At 44.8% G+C, this 22500-nt stretch overlaps 1 protein-coding gene across 1 annotated transcript in view; it reads right to left on the bottom strand.

The window, feature by feature from the left end:
* LOC115558918 (CUB and sushi domain-containing protein 1) overlaps window positions 1-22500 on the bottom strand; it is a 116366-nt gene that overhangs the window by 16780 nt on the left and 77086 nt on the right. Inside the window, exons 34-53 of the mRNA XM_030377469.1 lie at window positions 22098-22214; window positions 21547-21756; window positions 19880-20068; window positions 19321-19498; window positions 15981-16126; window positions 15465-15545; window positions 15097-15210; window positions 13785-13901; window positions 13501-13572; window positions 13139-13285; window positions 11723-11911; window positions 11258-11443; window positions 10410-10607; window positions 9274-9447; window positions 8779-8952; window positions 8257-8430; window positions 6319-6507; window positions 3516-3692; window positions 2895-3080; window positions 602-778 (exon numbers count right to left, since the gene is read on the bottom strand). Of these exons, the coding sequence (XP_030233329.1) occupies window positions 602-778; window positions 2895-3080; window positions 3516-3692; window positions 6319-6507; window positions 8257-8430; window positions 8779-8952; window positions 9274-9447; window positions 10410-10607; window positions 11258-11443; window positions 11723-11911; window positions 13139-13285; window positions 13501-13572; window positions 13785-13901; window positions 15097-15210; window positions 15465-15545; window positions 15981-16126; window positions 19321-19498; window positions 19880-20068; window positions 21547-21756; window positions 22098-22214 (3195 nt within the window). The remainder of the gene's footprint in view (window positions 1-601; window positions 779-2894; window positions 3081-3515; window positions 3693-6318; window positions 6508-8256; window positions 8431-8778; window positions 8953-9273; window positions 9448-10409; window positions 10608-11257; window positions 11444-11722; window positions 11912-13138; window positions 13286-13500; window positions 13573-13784; window positions 13902-15096; window positions 15211-15464; window positions 15546-15980; window positions 16127-19320; window positions 19499-19879; window positions 20069-21546; window positions 21757-22097; window positions 22215-22500) is intronic.

Here is a 22500-nt window from a genome sequence, read left to right as displayed (position 1 = left end):
TTAACTTGACTTGAAATTGAAGTGGTTGATTTTGGCCTGGAAGCTGTAGGAAACGCTGGAAAGGCATCTGATTGCCCGGCAAACAGGCAACAGATGAATGCTTTCTGCTGAAACTGAAACTGCTGCGAGGAAACTAGCATAACAAATTCTACTGATGGACAGAACACCAGTTTCACTGGCTAGCCCAGGACTCTGGGGACTGAGTTCCAACAGCCAGTGGGACTATTTCACCATTTAAAAGTAAAAGTTATTTCAAAAAATGAACTACATACAAGTGCTAATTTAGTTAAACCGTAAATGATAAGGTCCAATTTGCATATTATTCCCTTTCATTCTTTAATTTGCTCTCAAATTGGATCGTACTCTGAATCACACAAGTTTTCCGTTCCTCTAGATAATCCGTTTCCACTATTCTTCCAGCAGACAGATTTTTGTAATTATCAGCACCACGTTACGAACACACCGACCACCCTCACAGCATCTACCGAGGCATATTGGCCCTCCACAGATAAACCAATGCTCCTAATACTAAGTAAAAAAACACAAACGGCAGATCAAATCAAACGACATACGTACACAACCAATCTAAAGACCTGAGTACCTGTGCAGTCGGGTGGCTGGCCGGTCCAGGTACCGTTGGTGGTGCAGTGTCTGGTGGTGAGGCCCGAGGTTTTGAAGCCTTCCCAGCAAGCGTACGCCACGGAGCTGCCGAAGGTGATTCCATCGCTCAGTACTATCCTGCCGTGGGCCGGCGTGCCGGGGTTTCCGCACGACACCGCTGGGAAATAAGGAGAAAAACACCCCGACATGAAATAAAGATTCATTATAATGAAACCCCTAATGATGCGGCGCCCGTCACTCACGGCGTGTCTGTACAGAAGTGGAATGTGGAGGAAGACCGTCTTCCTGGAAACCGCTTTAATTACAGCCTTGAGATAGAAGTGACAGGATTCTGCGCGCTCTCCGTTTTTTAAAGTGTTATTAATTTTCTCACAATGAAAGGAGAAGTTGAGTCTACTTGTGGGAGAATAATGGAGATTGCTGAAGGGCCGTCGATGTCGAATCTGCATAGTCCATCAGTGTGGGCCGAGTCCGCGAGCGAGGCTCTAAAGGCTCCATCGCTCCAAAGTGTCATAGGACTTTCGTCTGTTTCCCTCGTCGGCGGGCCACGGCCGGCCGTACTTCACCGCCATTGTTAGACCCCCGACGTGAACCGCATTTACTTAACGCTGGTCGAGGGGGCATGTGACTGCAGAGCTCAATTGGCTAATCCGGACTTTGGTGTCCAGTGATCCATCGATCTGTAGTTGCTGACGCAGCACTCCGCCTTAACAGGAAGGCCAGGCACCAGTGACCAACCAGGACACATCTCGCTAATTGGATTGTGGCAGCTGACAGACATTAACAATCAAACACCTACTGATGGGATTCATTAGTTGTAGCCTTTTAAAGGATTCATGCCAAGTGTGTGCATGTGTGGGTGCTCTTGATACAGAGGGAGATTTATCATCGTTTTTTTCTTTCCAGATTCGGCCATTAAACACAATTCTCCTAATGAAAGACATCTGGAGGCGGCTATAAAATCCGTTAGAGATTGACACGCAACGATGGAACGTGAGACTGTAAATCCGACGCTACCCTTCCCCAGTACAAACGCACAAAAGGCCATTAGAGGTATGGGGTTAATGAAAGGCCTCGTAGAAACAGACCACGCTGATTTATGAAAGCCTGATCCAATGCTGTTATATTAAGGCTTGGATAGGCAAAGCCTCGGAAGGACCTGTATTCATAAGCGAAAAAGGAATCAAACACGACAAACAAGACGAGATAGAGGTACACAAAACAGACAAGCCTGTCTAAAACCAGAGCACGTCCCGTCCCGTTTGCACATCCGAAAATTGGGTTCCTGACCTGATTTAGACGGCGTGATAGCAGCTAGGGGTTCTGGTCATGGCTTTAAACAAGGTTGAGTTTATACTTTAGGGATGCATGGCTTCCACTTACATGGGGAGTCAAGCAACACCATTGGGAAAGGGCTGTACATTAGTCGCCATAATCAGTTCCCAGACACATAAATTGACTGTTGAACTAAAGATGTAAATGTTCATTTCTGCAGCAATGTGTCGGCCACATCTACGAAAACGGGGAGGGAGGGGAGATCCGATTGGCTAACCCGGTAGCATTTGTCTCAAGTTCTGTTTTTCAGGTTCATATCAAACAATGAGACGAGCCGCTGTGAATGCATTAGTCAGAGGAAAACGCTCTGTGGACATGCTCAAGCTCACCATAGCCATCCAAAGCAGAGGGACATTTAAACGCCGCCGATGCGAAATAACACCATTTGCTTTGCAAGCACAGCACACAGCTGGGAGACGGCAGTGCTCCTGTCCGCTCCACTGGAAGCTATTGAGTTATTAAAGCTTGATCAATCATGTTATAGACTACTTGTCTTCGGTCAGCCCTACTTCTGCTCATATTTATTGATAGAAAAATTGGTAAACACTATGGATTCCCCAGACTGGGGGCTGTAACCGAAGAATTGCTTTTAACTTAAAACATCAAAAGGAACAATTCTTTTCTAAGAAGACATTTTATGTCAGACATTAAACGGCCGCACATGTAGAACAATATGTTATTGATTTCTCACTTTGCCAAGACGACGTACTATGTGCCTCAGGAGCTGCGGCACGACTCCTGAGGGACAGGCATCGGCAATAGCGTTTCACAGTGGCATTAACAGAAGGCTAACGTTTCTTCTGAGGAGCCCGCTGGAATCGGCCCCTGCTCTGCTGCTGGGGCCCGGTGGTGGTCTCCGTAGCGACCTCGCCGGACACACCAAACATTATGCTAACGCGTTAGCCTCAGCTTTGCGGGGGATCGGCGCGGCGACAGACCTTGACACAGAGGCTGCGTGCCGCTCCAGGTGCCGTTGTGCAGGCAAGTGCGCTCGGCGGAGCCCATGAGGGTGTAGCCCGCCTCGCAGCTGAACCGCAGCAGGCTCTTGGTTCGGAGCTCCTCCCCTCCCAGGCGAACGCCGTGGATGGGCACGCCCGGGTCACCGCAGAAACCCGGGCTGGTGCCTGTAGGAGGGAGGTCCGGGGGGAGCAAGGGCGGGCACACACACACACACACACACACACACACACACACACACACACACACACACACACACACACACACACACACACACACACAGTTTTTTAGAATGATTACACAATTCTCATCTCGGTCCAAATTCCTTCTCTTGGTACCTGTTTTTGCATTAATATTGCACAACCAAAGGAATATCAGATTTTATTAATTTTTTTAAACCAAATTCGTTTTTTTTTTTTTCCTCTTTGGAGTCTAAGATGTGCAGCAAATAAAAATCAAAACGAAATTGAAAAGCCGGAAAATGTGGTATTACATTTGCTTCATATCCTGTTGTGTGCAAAGTGAAAACACCATTACACTCCATTCAAGGCTAACAGACTATGAGGAAGGGCTGTATTTTGTGTCTTCCATCGTATAGGTACCAGTGCAGTATGGCGGCGCCCCGCTCCAGGTCCCGTCCTCTTTACAGTGTCGTGTGGCGTTACCCACTAGCACCCCTCCAGGCAGACAGGAGTACTGCAGCACAGAGCCATGAGTCCAGCCTCGGCCGCCCAACACTACTGCGTTCGGAGGCACACCGGGATCCCCACAGGAAATTGCTAAAGAGACCAATAGAAACCAGACATAGGATCAGAGAAGAGGCAGACATGGGTTTAGATGGAGAGAATGATAGACACAGGGAGATAGAGAGTGAGGGAGCGAGAGAGGGAACGAGTTTAAGAGAGAGATACATACATAGAGAGAGAGAGAGCTTCTGATGCACAGGCAGAGAGAGAGGGAGAGAGCTGTAGGAAGAGAAATTTCGCGGCAACACTGAGTTTGAGAGGAGAGAGCGAGCGAGCGAGAGAGAGAGAGAGAGAGCGAGAGAGAGAGAGACAGAGAGAGAGAGAGACAGAGAGAGAGAGAGAGAGAGAGAGAGAGACAGAGAGAGAGAGAGACAGAGACAGAGAGAGAGAGCTTCTGACGCCGTAATATTACACACAGACAAGGTCTGGGCAGAGAGGGGATACGTAGATCTGCAGAGCTTAGTTTAGACATCATGAACTGGGCCTTTCTCTGGAGAGAGAGGAAGAAAGCCATATCAGGCATATGTTTGGGTTTACTTAACATTTAACCAGGCTGTGCTGGCTGAGCACCTCGTGCTCTTTGGTTTTAGCGCTGCTCTGCTTTGTCCCCTGTCGTGTGTTTGGAGGTGAAAGGGCGGAGGCCCGGGTGCCCAGAGGAAACAGGGCACACATGTTAGGCCCACAGGGGTGAGACCCTGGTCCGCTCCCCACCCAGGACCTTGACGTTGCTAATTACCCTGCCACAGTGGCACGTTTTGTCCGGGACAAAATGGAGTACGTCTGGGAATAGCTGAGGGGGGTAAATGTGTGTTTGAGTTTGGGTTCCTGTTTGTTTTGGCTTGTGTTCTAGAAAACAAAAAAAAAAGGATTCCCATGCCTCCCTGTTAAACTACAGCTTCCAATTGTGAACGATAACAGTGTTACACATGGACCGGCTCAGATAATAATGGCTTTGAATGTAACGTCACCTATAATAGAATAGTTTGAAAAACTTAGATCTGAACGAAATATATCAATAGGTATGTAGTATATGCTATTTTTTAATGCATCTAGCCATGAGCGTGATTGGCTGTCATACAATGACGGACAACCCATTGTTCAAACATCTAAAAAGGACAGAACATTGCCTGGGTTTCTATGTAATGACCTTCATAAAGCTGGGATTACTGGGTTGCATTGATCTGTCTCACTGCCCCAACAAATACAACTTTACATTAGGACTAAAATGTTGCCTGCAAACACCCAAAAGCTTTTGTGGCTCTCAAAATGTCCACATACATGGCTGCGAAAGAGCCATTCTACTTACGAGTCAACCCGGTAGTTCGCTTTGTCTCACATTTGCTTGTCTCTGGGTTTCGCTGTACAACCATGTCTGTGGTTGTAGAGTGTGAGTGTGTGTGTGTTGTGTTACGTAAAAAAAAAAGGAGCATTTTCTTGCGCGGTTCATGATGTCTAAACTAAGCTCTGCAGATCTAAGTATCCCCTCTCGGCCCAGACCTCGTCTGTGTGCAATATAATGGTGTCCATCAATTTCTATAACCGCACCTCTCTGGCATGCCTTTCTCCGACTGCGTCTCTCAAACTCTTTGTGTCGCTGTGACTCTCTATCTGTTGAGTGCTTGTTGTTTCTCTTCCTACGGCTCTCTCCCGCTCTCTCTCTGCTTGTGCTTCAGAAGCTCTTTCTCTTTGTCTCTCTCTCACTCTCTCTCTGTATGTATGCATCTTCCTCTATCTCTTCCATCTTTCACTCTCTCTCTCTCTCTCTCTCTCTCTCTCTCTCTCAGTATGCATCTTTCTCTCTCTCTCTCTAAATGTCTCTCTCTCTCTTTCTCTCCCCCCCCACTCTCTCTCTGCCTCTCTCCCGCTCTCTCTCTCTTTCTCTCTCCCCCATTTTTCGCTTCAGGTTAATCTCTATGTTTTTATCAGACAACGGATTTCTTCGACAATAAAGTCTGCCAGCCCAGGGGACGAACGTCCCACAATACACACACATACACACACACACGCATGCACGCGCTCACAAACACCACACACCCACACACCAAGCCACACACACAGTGACACACACACCCCTCCAACCTTCCTTATTCTCTCACTCTCTTTTATGATTACTTCTCTCACTCTTCTTGCTAGAAATACCTCTTTCTTATTCTATCCCTTTTTTCATTTTCTTCTCACCTTCATCCCAATACCTATTCAAGTCATTTCACACCTCAAATAGCTTTTTTTTTTTTTTTTTGTCTGTGACCAGACATAAGGTAAAAAAAGAATAAAATACATCTTTGAATACACTCTGGCTGGTGTACACTTGGGCCCATTCACTAACAAGAGGTTATTTGTTTTCTTTAGTAATCAAACATTTTCTTCCCAATAACATAATTATACTATCAGAATAGCCACTTCCTATTTGCATAATATTTGTGACCAGACCCTTCTCTATTCTCATCGCTTCCTTCGCTGCATATCCCTGAACAACTAAATACACAATTTAATTCAAATGCCTCTATTCCCTTCATTAGGGTATACACTTGCATGCAAGAATGTGAAGAACTTTATTTTTGTTTCAATTTTAACAAAATTGTCAATAGAAGTGCAGGAGTACGCCAACGTTACTGCTTTGAAGGCTCCTTGGCCTTTGCCTAACCCTGCCCATCCGTACCAAGGCAGCGTGGGATTGGTCGATCCCACCGACCATCATGCTGACAAGTGAGGAGGGCGGAACCGAGAAGGTAGAATCCTCGTTTACAGTGGATGGCAACAGTCACGCCATAGCTGAAGACTTCTGGGTAACGTAGGCCAGATTGACGAACACCATTTTCCACTTGTCCAGGATCGGAACAGTTGACCACTAGAATGTAAAAAGAAAGGCAGAAAGGAACACAACACACGGTCTTAAAACCACACTCTAGTGATTTCGTTAAAAGCATCTACAGCTGCTAAAATAGCTTTAAAGATAATACTCAATAACCACTTTAACAATTGCATCAATAAAGAAAACATAAAGTTGAGCTAGCTAAACATTGTTCAAAACATGTACAGACATTCACAAAAAGAATAACCCACACTCAAAAAGAGACCAACAACTTTTTAACACAAATGTCTCACTCAAAACTATTCTCAACAGGCTTGGGTTTGAAGTTTAAACAAAATATGATAATCGATAATGCTGGGACACTGAAACCCTAAGCACTGTGTTGAAATGCAAAAAAAAAAAATCTATGCATACAAAGAGAAAGCCTTCTCTGAGTATGCATTGCTGCGTTACAGTTTGTTATGCTATCCTCCTTTTGTTGGATTGGGTTCAGTTCTCTCACTCATACTGCCGCTGCAGCATTCGGTCTGGTTACTGTAGCATCATCTAGGAGGCCTGTCTTCAACGGCCACGAGCGAGCACAGTTTCCTCACACCACAGCCCGATACACACACACACACACCGACTGGGATTCAAGTCTGTGGGGGGCAGTAATGAGTGAGTTTCTACCTGCACACCAGGGTGTGTGCGTGTGCGTGTGTGTGTGTGCGTGTGTGTTGTGTGTGTGCCAGTGGCTCTCTGGTATCCTTGTGGGAACAAATACATTCTCACACTTGTAATTGATGGCTGCTTGTGGGAAGGGGGGGGGGGTTGAGACAGAGGGGGAGAGGGATAAAAGAGAGAGAGAGATTGAGAGAGAAGTAGGATGAGAGCGAGAGAGGGAAAAAGAGAGTAAATTAGGAGGAGAGTTTCAGAGGGATGGGGAGAGAGAGAGAGAGAGAGAGAGAGAGAGAGAGAGAGAGAGAGAGAGAAAGAGAGAGAGAGAGAGAGAGAGAGAGAGAGAGAGAGAGAGAGAGGAAAAGAAAGGGAGCGAAAGAGAGTAGGGGAGATGCAGTCAGGGAAAAGTAGGATAGGAAAGAGGGAGAGAGAAGGAAAAGAGTTGAAGGGAGCATAAAACAATCAGGAATTCCTCCAATGGCAACCCCATGGGGGCCATGTCCACCGCCGACCGAACACCTTGAGCATTCTTTAGTGGTGATGTTGCTGCCTGAAGGGGAAGGGGTGTGTTTGTGTGTGTTTGTTTGTTCCACCTGTGTTTACGCATGACCAACATAGAGAGAGTTAAAGATAGAGATTGAAATAATTGATGATTGTGCAGTCTGTGGCAAGGTGGGCAGACTGGCGAAGGCTACTACCAGTCTGCGGGTTGGCATTAAAAAAACATCAGCCTTTTTGATTTTTAGTCTGCTGAGAAGGCAGAACGTGTCCAACAAGTCAAAGTACGAAGTCCAAAATCCCCCCTGACTATGTTAGCACCAACCCAATGCATGATAAAAAGTTATTGTTAGGTGTAAGAAGAACAGTATAATATAATAAAATGGAGACTTTAGAGTTTGTTAATAATCTTCACTTCATGGTACTGTGGTGTTTTCCACGGATATTACAGAAATAGATGAACTGGAAAAAGAACAATAAATACGGACATTCTGTACTGTGGTGGACTGTGTGTGTTGTTTGTGTGTGTATGTGCGCGTGTGTGTGTGTGTGTGCGTGTGCGTGCGCAAGAGGGTGTGTGTGTGTGTGTTGGCATGTGTGTGTGTGCGTGTGTGCATGTGGGTAACAGACCTCTGCAGACGGGCAGGGGGCTGCTCCACTGCCCGTTGAGCCGGCACTGAGCGCGTGTATTTCCATGCAGAGAGTAACCTTGGTTACAGGTGAAATTAACAACATCGTTAAGGTTGAACTCGCTGCCATTGGTGCGGCCGTTGGCTGGATTGCCCGGGTGACCGCAGGTGATGGCTGAGAGGGGATTGAAAGGGACAGGTAGAGACGGTTAGCTGACTATCGAACGCACGGATTAATGAATGAGAGGAATGAGTGAAGGGCATTTTGCTTTGTCAATGCATTTACGTGATCTCACCCAGAACTGTCTAAATGGATGAATTTGTAATAAGTCAACACTTTGGATTTTATTTAATTACTAATGCAATATTTTTTTTATTTCTTTGAAGCAAAGGAAAATTTGTTATGACACTAAAGTGGACAGTGTTTCATCTTCTGAAAGTAAATACAAACATTTTTGGAAATGGAAATGAATCACAGTGGTCGATAAACAAACAAGCGCTATCTTTGTTAGCAAGCACTTACGGACACAGACAGGTGTTGTCCCCGACCAGCGGTGGTCTTGTTGGCAAATCCGGACCGATGTGCCAATCAGCCGGTATCCCAGCATGCACTGGTACACCACGGTGTCACGGTAGCTGGAGCCATCGCCACTGATGTGACCGTTCACGATGGGGTCCGGCGAGTCACAGTGACCAGCTAGAACCGAGTCAATAGGGAGGGATTCATGAATAAATATACACACGCATGAATAAATCCATTGATAAACAGACAAACTAGTCAAACTACTCCAAATCTCCACTTTTGCTGAGAAGACGAAAATAAAAAAAATACTAAATAATCATCCCGCATTTAAAATACACAACACAAATACTGTCTAAATATTCAAACTTTTCAACAACAAAAATCCACCCCAAAAATAAGCAATTATTAACTTATTCCGTCCGACTCGTGAATGATAAAACCACACATGGGGGAAGAGGCAGCATATTACTGTACAAGACGGGCTAAGACTCTTACCCAGACACCGTGTCTCCGTCCCGCTCCACAGACCGTTGGCGCCACACTCCCTGACGTGCGACCCCACCAGTGTGTAACCATGGTTACACATGAAGATGGCCGTTGCGCCGAAGGTGGTCAAGGTGCCCAGCTTGGTTCCGAAGGGGGGAGAGGGCAACTCCCCGCAGGAGATGACTGGACGATGAAATAAAAACAAAAAAATTGTATTTTACGTCAGAGTGAGTGCGAGCTCCGAAGCTCATCCACATCGGGAGGAGATAAGTAGACTGCTCGGGGAGGAAGTACAATATCTCAGATTTGGGAGACATGATTTATTTCGGTTAACTCCGAAGGATAATGTCGGAGGAAGCGTTGCCAGTTGTTTGTAATCCCTGTGTTCTACATTTCAAACTGGATTTGACTGGATTTTTCTCAACCTGTATCCCTTTCAAATCCTTGTAATCCACACAATGAAGTCTGAAGAATTATAACTTCAGAAAAGTTTAAAGCAAAAATTATATGTTAATTTTCTTTTTATATGTATACGGTCCTCAATTGTATGTATTTCTGGAACTATGTTTGTACATAATTATCCACTTTTTCACTGGAGCCAAATATACTGCAATACCCCAAAAATCTGGGGCCTATTTCAAAGTTTACGAAGCAGATGTTTAGCTTTAAGAAATAAATCAACAAAGTAAAATGGCACCGTCTTCATGGATGAGTCTTTATGGACTATTTAGCTGCGTGTGTGTGTTTGCACGCATCCTTTGACACACTTCCAAGGACACAGTTCAGAGGACAAACCAAAATAAAAACAGAAGGACAGAGATCCAGACAGTCAGACGGACAGACGGATCAAGCACCCACAAGGACAGACACAAGGGCAGACGGATTCACACACACATTAAATGTTTTTGGTTTGTTATTATTAAAACCTGCAACACACTGTGCGGCATCTCCCTTTTGCAGTGTGCTGTATAAATAAAGCTGGACTGGATTTGGTAGAGGTCAGGTGTGTGTTCGACGGTGCTACAAATTTTTATTTTTTCAATGAAAATGTATGTACTGTATGCACATTGGTTTAATCCATTCACCTGTACGTTTCAATGACAGTGATATTGAATGTTTAAAGGGTAAAGAGGGTCAATGCTTACTTTTGCAGGACGCTGCGTCCTGTGAACCTTCCCATGTCCCGTTGGCAAGGCAGCGCAGTGTTCTATGTCCAACCCCCAAATAGAACCCTGGCGAGCATTCCAACATCACCATGGAGCCAAACTCAGCCAGCCAACCAGAGAGCAGTCGGTAGGTCATGTGTTCTGTAAGCACATTTTCAATGCTGGGGCAATGAACCGCTAAAAGGAAACAGAAAAAAAAAACAGTTTATTTAGAAGTCAATGATATAACAGATGTTAAAAGTGTAAATATCTCACAAAGAGCCATCCGTCTTCTTCATCCCTACTCAAGGATTCATTTTCCATTGGGTTTTTGGCCTCTGTGCTGTCTAATTAATAGTCCATTGAAATCCCATTGAGACTTAAAAATGTCCTTGCTAAAGGGGCTATCCAGATAAATATGACATAATACTGCTTTTGTCTTTTTTTTTTACATTTTTGGACTTTGGGAAATGAGGACTTAGTAACGTCCCTGTAATTAAACTTTCCTCATCAAGTGGTGAAAGATGATAATGTTAGTAAGACTCTATTGTTGTTTAAATAATTCAGACGTGACACTTCCATATTTTACATTCACTGGATCTACCCCCAACAATTGGATGCATAGGATATAAAATGATATACAATATATTTAGGTGACCTTGGGTGTCTTGAAAGGCGCCTCTAAATTAAATGTATTATTATTATTATTATTACAAGGTCGTCCCTTCATATGCAACACATTTGTTCTTCCTATATTAAATGGTGCTTACTTCTTTGGTATTGAATACAACTTGTAAGATGTAGGCTTATTTTGTGACAATTTCTTTACATTAAGATGCTAAACTTACGCAAACATCTGGGAGGTGTCACTGCGTTGCTCCAGCTACCATCCTCCTGGCAAACAGTGGTCATGGCAACACCTGGGTCCAGGTGAAAGCCATGGTTACACTGGAAGGTCACCTGGCTACCGACAGTGTACTGGTAACCATAGATGCTTCCGTTGCCTGGCGACTGGGGTGTTGCGCAAGAAATAGCTGTGGATCCGCAAAATAAAGTTGGACGATGCCTGCTACAACGCTAGCAGCAGCACATTTCCATTCCCTCTCCCTGTTAACGTTTAACTGCTAACCACAAGTTTTACAATCTGACTCAGTGCTCCAAAAGAGGCTGGCAAACACAACATGGTCTTCCCTCGTCCATCTATTCATTTCTAAAAAGGCACCACCGGCCTCCCGTGGACAGATAGACCGCATGCACTGAAGGTGCATGGCTGTTACAGCGGAAGGGAATCCAGCCTCCTATGGGGCTTTCACCTTGGCACAGCGGGGCCAGCACATCCCACTGGTAGAGCCCGTTGGCCTGGAGCCGGCAGGTGGAGTTGGTGGGGCCGACGAGCCTGTAGCCGCGGTGGCAGTAGAACTGGAGCCGGCTGCCTGGTCGCAACCGGGTCTGATTGACCACGCCTCCGTTGACGGGCGGATCGTTGACGCTGCAGTAAGCCGCTGGGGTGGGGGTGAGGGAGGGGGAGGGAGGGCAAAGGGAGCGAGAGGGACGGGGACAACGGCAGCAGAACGTCAGCTAAATGGAATGGATTCAATTGACTGACAAAAATTCAAAATTGGCCGTGAACTCCTCGAGCGAGCGAGGGAGTCGAGGCGACGAGTGGGCGAGCAATTAACGTTCCCTGATAAAGGAAGGACATAAAGACACACTGTTAACGCCGTGACAGTCGAAACAATCGGAGAACGATCGAACCCGGCCGACTCTCAGACCCACTCGAAAAATACAATCTAGTGCACTGAATAATATGATGGAGACAGGGGAACAGAGATAAAGACTGGGAGAGAGAGAGGGAGAGAGGAATAAGAGAGAAAGAAAGAAAGAGAGAGAGAGAGAGAGAGAGAGAGAGAGAGAGAGAGAGAGAGAGAGAGAGAGAGAGAGAGAGAGAGAGAGAGAGAGAGAGAGAGAGAGAGAGAGAGAGCGCAATAAGAGAAAAAAGGAAGGAGAGACAGAGAAAGAGATAGTAATAGAGAAAGAGAGAGAGAGAGTTGGAGAGAGCACAGTCAGACAGAGAGAGGGAGAGGTCGGTAGGGAGAGAAACGCCTGCAAGTGCGTGAGAGATATTTCTGGGTGATTTCGCATCTTGGGAGCCATTGAAAAGTGAAACAGGTAAACATAAGAGATGAACTCGAAATGATCCTCACCGTAAGAGAGGTCAGTGGTGGATAAATTAATTACGTCTAACAGTAGCACCAAGGTCACTTCATAGCCAAGAAGAGCATAAAGATGACACAATGAAGATGATGAGCTATAGGCCTAGAGTAGTTGCCACAGGTTGGATGGAGGAGTACAACATGCAAACACACACAGTCACACCATACCGTGCATATCTATATATGAGTGAGAGTGAAAGGGAGGGAGAGAGGGAGAGAGAGAGAAAGAGTGCAGGGAGAAACATTTCAGGTCGCAGGAAACTGAAAATGTTCACTTTGCTTGATAAATACAACAAGATGTCCCCCAATGATGAGACATAGACTTCCTTCGATGAAATACAACAAAACTATTTACATTTGCCTCATTTCTTTTTGAAACACAACATTTTATGTGAATCTGTTATCGCAACTGTAGGTCTGACAGCATAAAAACAAATGAATAAAATGGAACATTTGTGATAGTGGCACAGAAAACCGTAGAGGGAACAACCTCAAAAAACATAAACAAACAAATACCTGTGTATCTGATCTTGAAACCTCTTTTGTTGGTTGCATGGTCAGTGGACCATCTTAAGTACAGCTGGTTGGTCTTTGATGTGAAGTTGAGTTGAGATGAATGGTTGCCACTCAACGCTACCAAAAGAGGACTTTGTCCTGAAGAACCTGCAATCAAATGTGGCTGTTAGAAATGGTGTGTGTCTGAGTGTGTGTCTTTCTCTGTGTCTATGTGTGTGCATGTGTGTGTGTGTGTGTGTGTGTGTGTGTGTGTGTGTGTGTGTGTGTGTGTGTGTGTGTGTGTGTGTGCGTGTGTGTTTTTGTGTGTGTGTGTGTGTGTGTGTGTACGTGCATTTGGAGTGCATGAAAAAAATACATAATACCGTCAAAAATCTCGAGTTCATCAAATTGCTTCTCACTGTGGAAAATTTCCACATAGATGTTGATTGTGTAACCTAAACGAAAGAAACACGTACGTTTTCACTGCCAAAGATCACATGCAAAACGTAATAATACACAATGACATCGAACACATTAAACCATGAGGAGCATTATTTAAGAGGCTGGGCTAGAGTTCTTACAAGGTGTTTGTTGAACACAAACAATCATTTGTGCGCACGTGCCCTGAATGTCACGGACGTGCATGAACACGGGACCCGCACATTACCTGGGAGCATACGCAGTAGCCAGGAACACGTCTGGCTATTGGGGTAGTTGCTAGGATACCCGGGGCTCAGTATGACTCCTGATGACGCCGAGCGGTCTTCATTGGCTGGACACAGGGCTTCGGAAGCACAAAGGTGGCCGAGTCAATTACACGAAACACAACGCGAGGCACACCTGTCATGTCCTGTTGCAAACCACCAGCCTTGTTAAACAGCAGACCACAGATGCACGGTAACGTTTCTCCTTATCGCCACCGTATCGCCTCGCTCATCCTCCATCCTCTCTCGCCGTGTACAAGTTAGTTTTTTTTCCCGGCTGACAACCAAATAATTGTACAACTTTTTGTTCCTGAAATACTTTGGTCTGACGTGCTCCAAACAGATGCACTCTCAGGACTCTTTTCGGCCGTGTTTACGATTGATTTTGAGCGAGAGCTGACCTGGATTCGGCTCTCCGCTTGTATAACCGCGCGGCAGACAAAGAGCTAAGTTGGCTAAGAAGGCACTTAGGCTGCATGTCATTCACAGCCTCAAAATGTTCCATCCTTTGTATTTTTCGGCTATTTCTTTTATCTGGTTGCTTGTACATTGGTGAGAGCTGGTCCTGTTTATAAAGCTCAGGCTGAACCTTGAATTTAAGAAAAAATCAACCCCCATCAAAAGACCAGAGGTTCTGCTTGCACTGCCAGAACCTCAGAAGGCTGTTATTTAAGGGGAAGCTAGCCTACACCAAGGTGCGCCTTTCATTCCATTCATGCTGGAAATAATCATGTTGTTGTTATTTTGTTGGGATACATTGCTTTTCATTCTTAAACCTCTGCATTGGGTGCAGCCATGCTGATAGCAACGAAAAATATATTGAAAAGCAGCTCTTAATGTGGAACGGCTAGCTAGCTACCTTGCACCGAGTGGCTATCAGCCATGCTGCTAGCAACGAAAAATATATTGAAAAGCAGCTCTTAATGTGGAATGGCTAGTTAGCTAACGTGCACCGAGTGGAGAGAGTTAAAGCTGAACCTAATGTCCAACCCTAACTTGAACTAAGTAACGGACCTTTAAAATAAGTAATCCTAATCATTTGTACAAAGTTTAATACAAAAGAAAACTGTGAACTCCTCTTGCATAAATGTATAACTTTTTGATTGGATATACACCCTGTCGATCAATGCAAAATATGGAAAAGATCTAGTCCCTACTTAGAGAACCAGAGTACATTTGAGATGAGCTGTGATTGTATAATTTATGAAAGAGAGGGTACAGTATAATCCGTCTACTTTGAAAGTGTCTGGTCGACGGACACACAGTGGGACTCACCTTGGCATGTCGGCGGTGGGCTTTCAAAGAGCAAGTGAGAGTTGAGCTTACAGGTGATCTCTGCCTTCCCAACGAGTGTGTAGCCGGGCAAACAGTGATACTTTACGACATCTCCTGGTAGAGGTGGATAGCAATACCAGTTATGTAATTTCATATATTCAACCGGGACTGTAGTTGACATTTTAAATTGCTTTATATTTTGAGTACTTCAGTGAAAGCTATTCTGGCAGCGTAGTTGTTGTTATCCATTGTTTAAAAGGGAATCTATCTCTGAGATTAGGGAATACGCTGAATGAAAGTATTAGTTTCAGTCAAGATAGCAGTGCAGTACTCAACAATAAATAGTCTGAAATGGTGTTGCCGTTTACCTATCTGGAAGTTGTCATCTTCGTAGATCATCTCTGCGTTTTCGACTCCCGGGGGAACGGGACATTTCTTCAGACGGTAGGCTGGGAATGGACAAAACAGGAGATCCTCTTTATCATTGAGGGGAGGTTATGGGGGTTTTGTGATGAACACATTTCAATGCTATCTTAAAAGGCAAACCGGCGAGTCAACTGTTCGGATTATTAGTCAGTGAGGAGTGGAGAGCACAGTGTGGATTTCAGGTTAGGTGGATATCTAGGTAAGGGTCAGACTTCAACTAACAGATATTAGAAATAGGCAAAGTAGTATTAAGCTTTTTGGGATACTCTATGTTGACAATGCTGTGGCCCGGTATAATTTGAAAAAATCATCATCAACATTTATGGTTTGTTGACACATCCTTAAGTGTGTGTGTATGTGTGCGTGCATACCTGCCTGTGTGCATACGCGGTTGCGTGTGTGCGTGCATGTGTGTGGGTATGAGCAAGCAAAGCCAATAGGGAGGCCTCAGTTGGTACCGTGGAAGTTCAGTATGAAGAATCCTCCGGTCGAAAAGTCAGAGTGGAAGCGGATGAGGACTTGAGGGCTGGCACTATAGGCTGATTCCAGGGCTGTGTTCCCACTGAAGACACCCAGCTGGGAGCTGGACACATCCACGCCATCCCTGAATGGCGAATAGACATGGAGGTCAATAAAACGCTCAATAAACATAGACGTAGATACATAGACAAACCATAGAGATGCATTTCATTACATAATCATGTAAAACACCTGGGTTACCCCAAAATAACGTCATAGTGCTCCTTTCCAACACCACATGTACTTTTTTAAAATAGGACATTTAATTTCTTGAGCGGCTCAATTGGTTAAAAGCCCCGGTTTAGTTGAATACCACCGCAAGGTGCAATACTACAATATACTGAAGATGGTGGCTTTCTGCGGGGTGCCTATGAATCTCTAGCCTCCTGACTCCGGGTGCTGCTAATGGACCAAGTAGGCTTGGCCTATGTGAAGTGGGCGTGGCCTATGTGACGTCTTAGCTGCGGCTTCCGCGTCTGTCATAAAGATGCTGCCTTCTGTGGCTGGGGTAGATATTACAGCTTGTATGTTTGATCCTGCTCCCTTGTGGCTGTGTGGGGGTAATGCAGCTTGTGTGTTCGATCCTGCTTCCTAGTGGCTATGTGGGGGCAGCTTGTGTGCTTAAAATACGTTACAACACCAGACGAGCCGCGAGTGCACTGGAACGGACAAAACATGTGGGAAGAGTTAATTTGAGGTCTTGTTCTGTGTTTTGCATCATGCGGACCTGCATTGTGCAATGCTTCAAAGTGTTCGAAGTTTCAATCCAAAAACTGAACTCAAGTCTATTACCTAATTACCAGGCTTTTGTTGTTAGTGGATAAGACTTTCAGATATATTTTGCCCTCTTTTAAACATTGAAATAAATACGCGGCCTCACATTGATCGACAACCATTCAATAACTTTTTCTTCATTACAAGGTCACTCGCTCCAACCTCATTTTTCCCGACGCCGCCCCACTCCTTTCAGCCATTGACCAATCCGTTCAGGAGGCCTTTCTGCACACCGCACTGCACAGCCCTCCGAGTCCAAATAACAACCAGGGTCAATGCATTCAAAAAAATGTTTTGGGGGAGAATGAGACTAGATATTATGCTTTGGATTTCAATTGACCCGGGTCACTCTATCTAGGACATGGGCGAGTGGGGTTGCTCAGTGGAACACACTGGATGACACATGGATGACACATGGATGACACATGGATGACACATGGCGGAAACATTGGCAGCGACGACTGAATTCTTTTTTTTGTGCAAATTAATTGTACACTTTTGAGAGGAATACATAAAGTGCTCTCTTACTGCCCTGTAATTGTTTGCACTTTTATGTGGCAGCCTTTATGTCCAATACAAACTTTCCTCAAGGGACAAATGTAGTCATCTTGAATCGTGAGTCTTGAAAAGTGCTATTAGGGCCGCACATAGTTGTAGTTTACCGTCTTCCATTTAAGTTTGTCATCGTTATTTTGACACAAGGTCACACAATGCACATGTTCTTCTGCTTCAATACAAAGTTTGGCTCTCACGTATTGCCCTCCCAAAAGAGGAATCGTCTGAGTATTTTCGAACAAAGACTACTTGCTGAATTGACAGCAAGCGTTTACGAGCCTCTTAGGGGAACGCCCTGTGAAACATGTGTCAATGTACCCTTTCTGCAGCAATCAAGAGTATTATAAAAGAAAAGGATCAGAGACAATGCTGCACATACACACAATTTAAAACTGTGTTCAATGTTGAGTCGCGTTTGATCATAATCAGACCCAAGCACCAACGTTATAATCAGGGTTGAAAATCCAGCCTATAAATCTAAATCTGCATATAAAACAAAAAAGAGTAAAAAACAACATTGAGCTTTGTCAACGTTGAACGGTCTAGACTCTAGGCGTACTAAATGTGGGCCCTCGGATCCAAAGCATAAACAGGTCCTCTACTCTGCAATGCTGGGACATTATAAATGCATTTCGTTTAGCCAGGCACGGGGGTGGCCATGCAGTGGATGCACACACCTCACATTACATATTAGTGTCTGTGCCTTCAACTCTAAACGGGACAGCTCCTATATACTCTCCCCCACAAACATCCTTTAAAATTCACAAATCCAGAATTAATTTGCTACTGCGAAAATAACTCTTGAGCAAGGCCATTGACTCTGGTTTATCTGTGACGCTGATTACAAACTAGATGGAGATGTGCCGGGGGACCCCATTGTATATGTATTCATTCTCCACTGCCTGCTTCCGAGCCTGCCACTCCCCAGAGTTCCACTCTTGAGCCTGAAAATCCAAGCTTGACCTGACACAAAGTGAAAAAAGAAATGCTATTTCCCATCCAGAAATGCAACCCAAAGGAGCGGGCACGCCAGCCCACCACAGTTCAGTATTCATGAGTAAAACCCACACTGCCGGGAAGTCCGGAATATTTTGATGAAGTAAACCGCTTCTTTCATCAACAAACAAAAAAGAAGAAGGAAAAAAAAAAAAGAAGGAATTAAACCGTTATTCAACCGATCAAATCATTAACCAGGAAAGTACAGTGGACCACCTTCCGCAAACAACAACGGCAACAACAAAAACAACAACAAAACTTTGTCAGATCCTATTGAGCTCAATTGGGCTTCTGAATTAAGCTGCAGCACAGGCTTCATTACATTTGCCACTGCTGACTGAATCTCATTATGACTGCCAGAGTTCCCCAGCCCTCTGCAGGTCGCTCTGTGGCCCTGGCATGGGCGAGATTGAATTGGTCAGTGGTCCCATTGTAAATGCATTACTCTCACACTCCCTATATTACAATCCCAGCTCCACACCCAATCCCATTAATACCACAGTATGGTGTGTGTGTGTGTGTGAGTGTGTGTCTGTGTGTGTGTGTGTGTGAGGGGGGGGGGGGGGGGGGGGGGCGGGGGGGGGGGGGGCACCGTTTGACTGTGTGTTTGTGTCAGAGAGTATGGCACCCTGAACCCTGTGTAACTAGACTCCATCTAACAGACTTTTTTGCACACTATTGGTTTGTGTTGTGTTGTATTGGGTTACTGTGTGTGTGTGTGTGTGTGTGTGTGTGTGTGTGTGTGTGTGTGTGTGTGTGTGTGTGTGTGTGTGTGTGTGTGTGTGTGTGTGTGTTCTACTATGTGCCCTTTACATGTGGTAATGAAATCAGGTAGCGAGACGCAGTGCTTGCACTCAGTAATGATGGTACACATTTACTACAAGTGTTTTAGTATTTACCTCCCTCCGTGTGTTTGGGTGTGTGCCTGTGTGTGTGCGCGTGAACCCTACATACCAGACGGCGATGTAGTCGGTGACTGGCTCAGTCTGGAGCAGGGTGAAGTTGATGTACACCCCGTGTCCGTGGGGCACTGTGATGACCCAGCTGCAGTCCTGGGAGTTGGGGTACTCATTAGGGTACTGAGGGGAATAGATGGTCCCGTTGTCGGCCGAGACGTTGTAACCACAGGGGGCTAAGGAGGGGAGCAGATTCAGAACAGGGATGAGCGGTGTCTCACCTGGTGATTGCCAATTGCACACTCCCCACGCATATGTGCGTCTATCAGCCGACGATTAGCTAATGGCTCATCAACGAGCTAACTGTACCATAACTCCAGCAGAGCTCATTCGCTATGGCCGTTTTCCTTTGCTATCGTTTGTATATCGCCCGAGACGCCTTGTGAATTAACGGATGTTGTATGGTAATGTCGTACAACGTAGTACAATGGGACATTGTACTTTCAGTTCGACCTGATTCACTTGCTTTTGGAACAGAATGTTATATAATTGGTATTATATGCTTTTCTTTATTTAATGTTCTCCTCGCTAGTGATCCTGTGTAGCGAAGATCGTACCCTCACAACGTGGGATGGGATGGTTCCACTTCCTATTGGTTCCATGCAGGCATGTCAAAACTGTATGTCCAATCAGAACATAGCCAGGGTAGCACTGAAAAGTGATTGATTGCCCAGCGCTGTAGTCATTGTTGACAATGTCGCCATTGGAGAAGGGGGAGGGATCTTGACAGTTCTGAAGCTGAAACGCTGAAAGAGAAGATCATCATGTTTGTTTAAATCAAGTCTACGAAAACAACCTCTAAAAAGAAAAGTGTTAAATATTAATAATATATAATAAAACCTGCATATGAGCCAAAGAATAAATGCATGGAAGACAAGCAAGTCAGATAAACAGAGGACGGCCAGCCGTCACATAGTGAGACAAATGCGATTTTAAGTACAACTTGAATCAGAATTAATCAATTGTTCCTATTGCACACAAATCCTGTTGCTATAGCTCAGAGTCTATCAAACATTACCGTACAGAATCAGAATGACTAAGCCTTAAACAACATACTAGTGCAATAAGCGAGGAAGGATCAATATATATATCAGGAGGAACTGGGATTCAATATTGTGTAGAATAGATGATTGGATATCGCACAATCGCACATGTATCTTAACTGCGGCTATGCAAAATGCTTGAATAAAACTCTGGTATCGGAGAGAACCTGTCCTTTTAACACCTCCTTCTTTGCTTTTCTCATTCCGTCTTTCTCTATTTATATTCCTCTCTCTCTCTCTCCCTCTCTCTCAATCTCAAATTCCCTTGCTTCGCCTTTGCTGTCTATCTCTCTTTCGGCTCACTCTCACACCAGACATGGCAGCCCTTGTGCGTGGACATATCTTGATCACAGGTCTAGTTAGCACACACTCATAGCTGTTACCTGTACCAGCTTATCCCCTTTCATTATGTTCCTGACTGTCTGTCTCCCTGACTGGATATCTGCCTGTCTGAACAGTTGGGAACATAAAAAGTCAAAAGTTTCAACAAAGACACCTATTCATAACACTTCATGAAGTTATGAATGAACAAAGCCTTATTTCTCAAAGGAATTGTCGAGCTGCACACATAATGCATCTGTAGGTTAAAATGTTCAGTTTGACATCTTTATATGTTTATTTTAACCCTTGCTATGCTATAACTAGTTGTACACACTACTATTAGAAAGCAGCCTTCAGAAATATACTGTAACTAGATTCAATCCATCACAGGGATTAACCTACAACTGATCTATTTTATCAGCAGTGACTTCCCATACTTTAAATCCTAAAGATATTGTGCACCGGTACTTTATGACAGAGACACTGTACCACAGTTTTCTTGACCATGGCAACACACACACCAAACCTAGATTAACCTCCAAACCTTTACGTTTGCGTGGTCGGTTCAGCTGGTGGGTTTGAGTCTTAACCGCTGCGCATTGTTTACAATCGTTTACAGAGATATAACTGTGTTTTCAAGAGTTAAAGCAGAATTCAGTGGATGAAAAAAAGGTTGCTGTACAGGCAAACAGAACAGAAACAGCGACTCTATATTTGGCAGTGGTTTACATTTAAGTAGTTATTTACTTTTGCTAGTTATATACATGTAGCACTGAAAAAATATACATAGACCAATATGAGCTTAGGAATGGAGCAATAGACGCTAATTCAATTCCATATTTGCCCTTTTTTACACTCACCCTGATAGGTCAGTTTGAACCCTGGCCTGTTCTCTGAATGGTCACTGTAGAAATGAATGATAGTCAGGTGGGTGGTGCTTAGGAGAGGTGGAGGGATCTGGGTCCCAGTGAACTGTCCAATCAGGGCAGAGCTGTGCTGGGGTCCCGCCCTGACCTCCAGAAAGTCATGGTTGTCCTCGGAGGAAAAGTTTTGGAACTGGATATGAGAACCTAGAATTGAGAAAAAAATATGTGAACTGTGACAATACAAACACAAACATTTGACTAGCATTCTCTAACATCTCATAGGAAGATAAAACCAGGTGCACTTTGCACAATAATAATTTGTGTATTTTCACCAACTCAAAACGATGTACAAGCTGATAAAATGCAACCATGAATACAAATAAAGACCAAACGAGACTGTTAAGAGGTTGCAACATAAAAATTATTAGAGGAGTGTGGGGATCCAAAAATTACGACCTAACCCTCCCCTACACACACCCACACAAAAAAAATTACACACAAGCACACAAATGTACCCACACACATGCACGCACGCAGAAACTCACCATATCCTGCAGGCAGGGTGATCTTCCAGGTGCAGTCCAGGTTGCCAGGGTAATTTCCAGGAAAGCCGGGACTTAAGATAGCGCCACTCATCTCAGACAGCAGGCCACCACACCGGGCTGACGACGCAGGAAAGAGAACACAGGCTCAGGGTTGAGTTGAGCATCTTCAAGCGCCACTAGCCAATGCCTAAATTCTTCTCTGAAAACTAACAAGGGAGGGATCTTGAAAGCACTGCACGAGCCGGATAAACTCTACAAACTGATATCTGCATACGAATGCAGAATCTATAGGCAACGGGGCAGGACTTTGGTATTGCAAAAGTGTCGGTGCCCAGTAGTACTGACCAATCCCGTTTGACTGGGCTAAGGTTGCATGCAGGTGACAGCCCGTGTGGAGAGCAAC

This window comes from Gadus morhua, chromosome 14, assembly GCF_902167405.1.
Source record: "Gadus morhua chromosome 14, gadMor3.0, whole genome shotgun sequence".
In the NCBI taxonomy this organism is placed as follows: Eukaryota; Metazoa; Chordata; class Actinopteri; order Gadiformes; family Gadidae; genus Gadus; species Gadus morhua.
Note: the sequence above shows the minus strand (reverse complement) of the source record. Positions and strands in the feature narration are given on the sequence as shown.